Here is a 9,530-nt window from a genome sequence, read left to right as displayed (position 1 = left end):
GTTAATTTTCAATTTCAACGTGTCCGTACCGTGATTATTGACCAGGGAGCACTGAAACGATACAGGAGACAGCGTATCAACCAGTATGAATCCAAGAAGGCTTCAACGAAGAAAACAATGATACTCGTATGTTTTACTACCAACTTGTAGCCGGCCAAAGTCAGCCAGCAGCGAAGACGTCGGGACAGAAAACTGAGCATGCTCATCGCAGCGTCGGCATCGCGATAAAGGGAATAAGTGGTGGCCTGCTCAACCATACTAACGAACAGAATCAATCGCCAATGGACCACGCCGTAGCCGACAGAACCCATTCGTCCTCAATTGTTGGCTCTTCTGCCTCACATTACACATGCCTATTTGATGCTACTTTCATAACAGTTCATCCATAATTAAGAGTTCTTGAATTCACAGTAAGAATGATCAGAAATTCAGAATCGAACCCCTTGCAAAAACGGTTCTGATCCCTGCTCAACAAGAATTGACAATGATAACATGTGAATGCCACAAAATAGTTAATATGTGATTCGAGATGGGGAGGGGAAGAATAAACAAGTTGAGCATTACCATGACACGAGATAATTTTCCATTAATAACATTTACACAATTACATCAACCGGCAATAGGGGACATGGAACACTTACAGGCGTGCTACATCATTAAGCATTGGAGAAAGTGCAATAGTTGGGACTTAATTCCTTCGATAGTTTAACAATACATCATCCCCCTCCTTCCCACTATTCGCACAGTTCTTGGCTAATCCTGATCACCATGGGCTCCTCATAACAGAGTTGGAGCACTAAAATAAGTAGCAAGGGCTGGCTGCGCAAGCACACCACCTCCCCTTATGTAACACGGTGCCAGCTCATGTTTGGCTTTCCAATAATGATCAGATTCTACATCTTAAATGTGAGAACATGCAAGTTGCCCTTCTGCACAGAGAAGCATCGGCAGCGCAAAGGAAAACACCATACAGCCTTCCCTATGGTCCAGTTGCAGGCAATAAATTGAGCCCAAGATGTCGCCTAGCATGGTCTGGTATCAATCTGTTGATGAGCTCTGGGGAAGCATTTGCTAGCTGCAAATTAACAGGCAAACAAATATGTTGGTATCTTCATGTATCGAAACATATTTATATTCAACTGCTTTTTGATAGAAAATTGATGACACATGCTGAACTACCATTTTCATAAAACGCAACTATAGTTGCCCACATGGTTTGCCCAATTTCTTAAATAAACCGCACATGCCAAGTATTAATAATGTGTATTAGTCTTGAAACTACTTACTTCCTGTTTAAAGTTGAACAGAGGAGGGAATGGCCGTCCATTTGGCAACCTTGCATGCGGCTCTCGCAACTCATCAAAGAAAGGATGTGCACATGCTTCAAGCTGCCAACGTTACCAAAATTAAATAAAATCAACATACAGGGGTAGCAGGTGTGGTTAGCCATCTCAAACTTGATATATTACTTGGCTGTCCTCTAAACAAAGATACTTTATATACATTTATCTTTTCAAGTTCAATAATTATCATTATCTAAACAGAGGAGATGATGTTCGCAATGGAGGAATTACAGTAAATAATAGACATCCAACCGAGAATAGTATAATCATCCAACTCCATATAGGCTAACAGCCTCTTGACCAAGATAATCTAGTGAAATTTGTGTAGACCAATAAGGCAAACAAAGACTTCCTCGGTTATTTTTTAACACTTGGCACAGTCGCTTCCAGTAGGAGAACAGCTCATAGAGCAGTCATTCCTTTTGGATGGTACAAACTACAAAGTAAAACTTTGTGTTCCCGCTTCCCACTAAAGATATCAGGTGACAGTTTGTACACTACTTAGGGGAATATTAAGAAAAAATGTAATGGTGTTATCATATGCAATCATCAGTCTAGCTTTATACACACAAATTTAGATGATCGAAATAGTTAACAGTTAAAATAGAAAGCAATGGAACGGACATGACCATCCAACTTGGAAGAAAAAATTAATGCCATTACTAGTGCTTGGCAATCATTGATAGGTAGATGGCTTCTTTAGTTGACTAGAATCAGACAAGAGGGAGAAGAAGACTCACAGCAGTGCATCGTAAATTAGGTGAATACTGGAGAAGACGTGATGCGAGATCTATAGCTTCTGGAGGCATCCGCTTGTGGAAAATCTGCAACAGTAAAAAAAAGTCAGGTTAAGTTATGCATCATTATATCAAGGGAAAATGAAAAAAAAACAAGTCAGTCTGATTTTGAGATCCCCCCAGAAGTTGTTTTGTTGCAACCCCCCCCCCCCCCCAAAAAAAAGTCAGTCTGGTTTTGAGATCCCCCCCCCCCCCCAGAATTCAAAAGATTTGAATTTGATTAAAATTCAGCTGAAATGAATATAAGAATTAGATTCAAATCTCCACTCAAAGAACCATAAAAACAATTAAACCAAAATGCATATGCTCAATTTATTGCAAGGATTAATTTAGAATTTAATTTGGTGCTCTTTGGAATACTTAGCCAAAATAATATATTTGAATATATACATACATGTTTGTGTTTGTATTTCCTTGATTTTATGTTGGTTTAATAATTAGAAAAAAAATTGAAGGAGTGGATTTTGACTATTTTATAAATGCTAAAACACATGGTGTTACAAATCTACCCCACTTAAAAGGGAATCTCATTCCCGAGATTTGGAAGGTTTGGAGAAGGGATGATCTTCTTCTTAACCTTCGTGTGAATATTGCGTGATACTTGTCAAACGTAACTGTTATCCTTTTTAGCTAGGCAAGCTGCCATATCCAAACTCTCGGTAGGCCTTTCTTGATACCGGGGTTTCAGGTGAGGGTTAAGCATTTCCACTGGGACTTGCCCTTCTGGGATACCATAACGCTTCCCCAACTGGGTTAAACGGAAAATGTTGGGTATATTTGGCCTTTCTGCTAGGGAATGTAATCCGTAGATAGCAACTCTTTCTATGGTAAGTTCCTTGTGGAATCCAAAATATCCGGGATCTAAATTTTCTCCAGGTTTGAAGGCTGTGTGCACTTGAGAAGAACCTCCAGATGCTGTTATTTTTCTGACATAAAATCAAGGAGATATATATATATATATACATATATACATGTATTTATATATTCAAATATATTATTTTGGTTAAGTATTCCAAAGAGCACCAAATTAAATTCTAAATTAATCCTTGCAATAAATTGAGCCATATGTATTTTGGTTTAATTATTTTTATGGTTCTTTGAGTGGAGATTTGAATCTAATTCTTATATTCATTTCAGCTGAATTTCAATCAAATTCTAATCTTTTGAATTCTGGGGGGAATCTCAAAACCAAATTGACTTTTTTTGGGGGGGGGGGGGGGGAATCTCAAAATCAAACTGACTTGGGGGGGGGGGGGGGGTTGTTATATCAATTAAGAAATAATTTGATAAAGAAAACTTTTTCACATACCTTGTGCCATGGATGGGCTTTGATCTGAGGAAATCTAAATTCTGTGTAGTTGGGATTCATACATCGGATTTCCTCGCGTGTAGGTGTACCAAGAACCTTCCAGCAAAGCAAATTCATTCAATCCATGAAAATAAAATACTAATGTGAATATTTCTTTAGAACTGATGTACTGAAGAGCAACGAAGTACCTTTATTATCTCAACAAGCTGATCTACAGCACTTTCACCAGGGAAGAGAGGCTGATAAATTCATGTTAACAGGAAGATGTTAGTTCTAAGTTTGCTGCTCAGATAAATATATATCCAGAGGGCACGGAAAAAATATCTGTGGGAGAAGTAGAGAACACAAACTAACCTGGCCAAGAAGCAGCTCAGCAAGAACACATCCAGCTGACCATATATCAATTGATGTTGTGTACTCAGTTGCCCCAAATATGAGCTCTGGAGCACGGTAATAACGTGAGCATATATATGATATGTTTGCTTCACCTTTAACCTGAGAATTGAATGAGGTTAAATGAGTAAATTATAATTGTATATATTCAGAAACTAAAAAAGGTACAAATCTGAAAATGGACAACCATAAAAATTTGGGAGGCTGCCAGAAGGAATTGGGTCGCATTAAAGAACCAGTAAAAAAGGAGACAAGTCCTGGTGTGACAATGGATTCTTCCCTCATCCGTTATATGTCACTAATGGTCTTACTTAAATTTGAGTCCAGACCCACAAGCCTCAAAGGGAGGAATATCACTAAATCAGTGGTGCATAAGAAATTTTCTCTAAAAAAGGTAGCTACCTTAATTTGAGAATCAATAAAACTATTATAACAAAAAGGGGCTACTTCATCACCAAAAATCATGCAAGCAAGTCAAACTGTTAAGTTACGCCTTCTTTAGAACAATAAAAAAACTCTGATCTATTTAGCTGTAGAAGAGCTACAAGGCTACATACTGCATTTACTTACCAACATTTTGGCACTCCCAAAATCACATATCTTGACTTGGTGAGTCAGAGGATCAACCTATCAAAACCAGTGTAGTGAATATCAGCATACATTAAGATATTGATAAACCAAATGTCAACATATGAAAAGGACATACCAAAAGATTCTGAGGTTTCACGTCCCTATGGCAAACTCCAGGTACAATGTGAATATAGGCTAAACCCCGAAATATCTGCAGAATTGGAGCAAGCAAAATCAATAACACGTCACCAAACTTTTGTAGCTTTATCAAGAAAGAGTAGTAAAAGTTCCAAGAGAATATGACTTTTTACCTGGTAGGTGTATAGTTTGACATATATAAGTGGCATCCTCTGGTTCATATTGCTATAATGCTTCAAGACGCGATATAGCGACTCAGGAACGAACTCCATCACCAAGTTAAGGAAAAGTTCATCTCTGCTTGTGGTAGAGAAGAAGCAATGCTTCAACGAAACGACATTGCAATGATCCATGGATCGCATTATTTGCAACTCCCTATTCTTGTAACGCTTGTCCTGTAAAACCTTCTTAATCGCAACAGTCTCACCGGTCTCCAGACATTTTGCCTTAATGCACACACGAAAAATACAATCAGGATAATTTAAAACTCATGAAGGAGGAAAGTTTACAACGAAGCAACCACCACTATACCTGGAAGACAATTCCGAATGATCCAGTTCCCACAACTCTCTCTGCCATGTAGCTGATGGTCTAAGAAGCGCAAAAGCACACAGCCCAAGTTAGGAAAGAGATCAAAATATGCATAAGTTCGCTAATGTTTTGCGACTTCTGTGTTTGCACAAAATTACCCTTTTAGGCTCTCCATTCTTCCCTCCAATGGTGGTTGAGATTATGTGACCAGTGACCGGATCACTCCCTTCAATCACAGAACCAGCATTCTGTCATGAGGTAACAACCCGTAAGATAAGGAAGGAAATGGACGAAGCACACAAACTCACAAAAACAAACAACGGAGTCAACAACCAAGCTCGTGATATCCAGCCCTTCCAGTGTCTAAGATGGCGATTCGGCACCAATGATCAGAGCAATAGAATTATCAAATAACTGCGCAACTCACTATCGCTAATATCTCGCATACTAGGCTTGCCTGAACTGGAAATTCCCCACATTACTTCAAGGAAGTCTGACAAAACAGGGAGCTTAAAATGCTAATTTAGTAACCTTAGCACAACAGAATTAACAGCGCAGTAGCATCACCCTACAATACAGGAGCCACGAGAGTAAAACTAACTAGCTGAATCCCCCCCACACACACACTTGGAACATCTAAGACATGATTAAATAATACAGCAACAGCGATAAAAACTTGCAAAGGCGCACAAAGCCGGCATGCCATGCCAATACCAGTATAGCACAAACAGGGGGACGAGACGCTTGCATTGCGCGCACGCGAAGACCAGCCCAAAGGCAGGCACCGCATCTCCTCCCCGCCAAGCAAAGCACCTCCTCCTATCTATCTAATAATACCAAAAATCTAGTTAAGAAATCGCGCCCTGGGGGGGGGGGTGGGGGGGCAGCCAACCCTAGCCTCGTCGGGCCCCTTGGCGCAGATCCACGGGCGGATCGAACGCGGAAACCACCTAACACCACGCGGGGAAACGAAACGCGGGCGGAGAGAGATCCGGGAGCAGCCGCTCCGCGGAGCCGCCGAAACCAGACGCCGTGGCGGAGAAAAACCGCTCACCTTAGCGTCCGCGGCGGCCGGGCGCGGTTGGTCGACCTCCATCGAGTCGGCGGCGCCGGCGTGGTGGTTCCCACCCGGCAGCGTGGCCATGTGGGGAGGGGCCGGGGCAGCGGAGACGACGCGGAAATGGACCACCCCTCTCTCTCTCTCCTCGGTGAGGAGGTTGGGGAGGCGGCTAGGCTAGGGAGGCAGCGCCATGACCCTCCCCCTTTGTTTTTTTATTCCTGTCTTCCGCCACCCACCACGCTACTTCGGGAAGAAGCGTTTTCCCGGACAAGGACAGGGCGGTACCGTAAATACCGCGCCGGTGGCGGGGCCTTCCTGTGTGAGAAACTGAGAATATCAAATGCGGAGGCGGTCTCAATGGTAGGTGCGTGTGAATGATGACGTGGAAGAACCTTGTATTGTTTAGGATTTATTAGTAGGATGTTGTCTCGGCTATTAGATCATTTTCAACAGTTTATTTTCAGATTCTATAATATTTTTGCGATGAGATTTTTGTTCCTTTCAGCGTTTCAACGGTTTACTTTTATGGTTCTCATCACTGAGGATTTCTAAGGTCATTCCCTTCATGATAAGATTTTCTCTTCTTTTGCTTCACGACTCCTCTAGAAGCTGTTGGAGATGAGAGAAAATAAAAAAAAATGAGAACAGAAAAAGGAATTGAGAAGGGAACGAAATGAAGAGAATATGATTAGAGATGATCTTAGGTCGACGAATGATGTTAGACGTTGTGTCCTGATGGAACCTCCAAGTTGCTTAAGTTGGAGATTTGTAGGTTGCTCCCACGGTCGTGGGATTTCGGTTGGGTCAGCCTTTGTTTCACGTATTAGTTTTCAAAAACATTGTATTGAGAAACTACAGTTTTGAAAATCAAAGCTATCTAATACCATGGTTTAGAAAAAGTTTCAAAAACTCCAAAAAAAAAAAACATGCAGCTTTGTTAATACTATGGTTTTTAAAACTAGATGATTTGTTACATCCAAAATACCTCTAAGTTTTAAAACAACAAAGTATTTTACAAAATTATAGTATTTTTCTAAAACACCTGAAAGACTTTGCATCCAAACAGTGCCTAAGTTGTATTCGAACTTCTTGAGCTCAGCTCAAGCATAATCTCAATTAGTCTCGAGGAATGACAAAGCTCGACAATTGCAAATTAATGTAAAATGGTGTAAATAAAGGCTTAACCAAAACTTGGCTTGGATTGAAAATGCTTATAAACTATTCTTCAATATATATCTTGTATAAAAGCTTGAGTTAACTCAAAAATTTGGGAGTGGATGTGTGTATGAGTGGGGGTGGGGGATAAGACCAGCCTGCACCATATTATTCGAGATCAATCAAGCTAGGCGTGTGAGCTCAGTTTTAAGCTCGAGCTAGAGTGAACAAGCTGAAGTAGCTCGTGAGCTTTAAGCCTATTTTTATAGACTTGTCTATTTTGTCAAAATGTTCCTTAAATTTTGTTGTAATTATAGATATTAAATCTTGTGAAACTAAAAAGTACTTTCCAACGCAACTCAAAGTGTATTTCTTGCGTAACTAAGCTAAATACTTTGAAGATATGGACACTAAGTTTTATAAGTTTAATACATACAGCCTAGCTTGCAATGACATTTATCTTTCGACCGGAGAGGAAGTACCTACCCATAACATCTCATTGCATACTTGTTCTTCTTTCTTCCCATTTTGTCTTCGTCTTCATCCACCTAATTCTTGACTGATATTTCTACGAAAGGGCTTGAATGATTTCTACAACCTTATTTTATCTGTTTCGTTTCCGATGTTCGCTAGCACCTTTGATTTCCGTCTAGGGACCATTCTATCGGTTGATATCTCAACCGCTTGATCACAAGCTATGTTACCAATTTCGGTTTGAGCTAAGATAAAGGGAACTTTTAGTATGATGGGCGGAAAGAAAGACTGTATGTAGAAAAGAAAAAAGTCCAGATCGGTTGGGGCGTTTCAGATTTTTCTTGTCAGCTTTTGAACTCCGAGGAAAGTTGGTTTGTAGTTTATGGATCATTAAAAGCTAGTTAGTAAAAAATTAGGACTGTCTGGATCTTATTTGGGTATTAATTGTCTTTAGCACGTTTATCTTTATTGTTGTCATGCAAACGCGTGCAGGTGAGGGGTGAAAAGCAAAATGATCTTTTTAACATGCATTAGCTCAAATAAGAGCTCTCCCTACCTTATGAGATTATAGAGAGCTGAGTGGTTAAATTATTATAAACTAGACAAAAAGTTAAACGGTTTAGATCAACTAGCGCTTTAAAAAACAGTTTTTTATAAACTGTAGCCGATCCAAACAGCCCCTCAGAGTTGGTGACAGGAAATCCTATACTTTTTTTTTTACTCTTCACCACTGAATATAGCTGTAGTATCTGAACATGAACGCGCGTGCACTCACCCCACACACACGAACCCACACCATACACACCTAACGCACGCACATGCTAGCCCTACAACTACACGTAGCTTGAAGAAAGTGTCCATCCGAAGATCATCAGAATCCATCAAGAATCCTGTAGACGACGAGCACGTCGTAATCCTTTCTGTAGCACCACGTCGGAGAAGCTGAGGAAACCGAAATAAATCGGAGCCCCCGTGCGTCACCTAGGCTTCGAGCCCGGATGGATTCGGCTCACACCCGAGCCTTACCACCGTGCCAAAATCCTATACTTAGGCCCTGTTTGTTTCAGCTTCGGATTCTGGCTTTCAGCTTTTATAATCCGAAGCTGAAACAAACAGGCAGCTTTTGGTTATAGCTTTTTAAAATCTGCTGGTTGGATTGTGAGAATCTGAGAAGCTGGTTTTCCTCAGCTTTTGATAGATTGTGAAAGTCCATTTTACTAAACTGTTCATTAAAATTTTTTAGAATCTACAGTCTAAAAGCTTTTCATAATCTAGCTTTTCACAATCCAGCTTTTCACAATCTAGCTTTTATAAGCTGCTTTTCAGAATCTCTAGCTGAAACAAACAGGCCCTTAGAGCGCCTTTCTCTAGCCACCATCTTTGAGATAGGTGCGAAGAGTGATCCAACGGGTGAGATATGAGCAGCGGGTATAACCACACATGTGGAGGGACACGTGGCGTGGGTTGAGATGTGATTTGATTTCCAATCTTTAAACCCACTTTTCTCTTAAACGGTTAGACTATTTTTGATTCCGTTTGAACTACTCTGTTGTTTAGAATTAATACAATAAAATGGGATCCAATATAATTATTTTTTCTTTTTTTAAAGATTCAACATTTTGGATTTACTATTTCAACCTTTTGGTTTAAATTAATACAATAAAATGAGATCGAGTATAACTATTTTTTCTTTTTTTTCTTTTTTTAAAGATTCAACATTTTGGATTTACTATTTCAACCTTTTGAATGTCCTGTTTCAA

The 9,530-nt window shown here is 40.1% G+C and overlaps 1 protein-coding gene across 1 annotated transcript; it reads right to left on the bottom strand.

Moving 5' to 3' along the window:
• Positions 1–545: 545 nt before the first annotated feature.
• On the bottom strand, positions 546–6,409 carry LOC133922358 (shaggy-related protein kinase eta). The gene is made up of 12 exons (XM_062367655.1): positions 6,136–6,409; positions 5,240–5,329; positions 5,082–5,141; positions 4,724–4,996; positions 4,549–4,623; positions 4,413–4,469; positions 3,804–3,944; positions 3,638–3,688; positions 3,450–3,545; positions 2,084–2,167; positions 1,287–1,388; positions 546–1,075 (listed from the first exon to the last, which is right to left on the bottom strand). Exons 1-12 carry the CDS (start codon positions 6,223–6,225, stop codon positions 980–982), a joined length of 1,215 nt encoding a protein of 404 aa, XP_062223639.1. The 5' UTR covers positions 6,226–6,409; the 3' UTR covers positions 546–979.
• Positions 6,410–9,530: the final 3,121 nt, after the last annotated feature.

This window comes from Phragmites australis, chromosome 6 (genome assembly GCF_958298935.1).
Source record: "Phragmites australis chromosome 6, lpPhrAust1.1, whole genome shotgun sequence".
Taxonomy (NCBI): Eukaryota; Viridiplantae; Streptophyta; class Magnoliopsida; order Poales; family Poaceae; genus Phragmites; species Phragmites australis.
This window is presented reverse-complemented; position numbering and strand designations above follow the sequence as displayed.

Coding starts and splice junctions, on each gene's coding strand:
- LOC133922358 (XM_062367655.1), bottom strand. CDS start 6,225: ATGGCCACGCTGCCGGGTGGGAACCACCACGCCGGCGCCGCCGACTCG. Junction 3,689..3,803: donor CTGAGCTGCTTCTTGGCCAG/GTTAGTTTGTGT, acceptor TGAATTTATCAG/CCTCTCTTCCCTGGTGAAAG. Junction 1,389..2,083: donor CTAATTTACGATGCACTGCT/GTGAGTCTTCTT, acceptor TAACGTTGGCAG/CTTGAAGCATGTGCACATCC.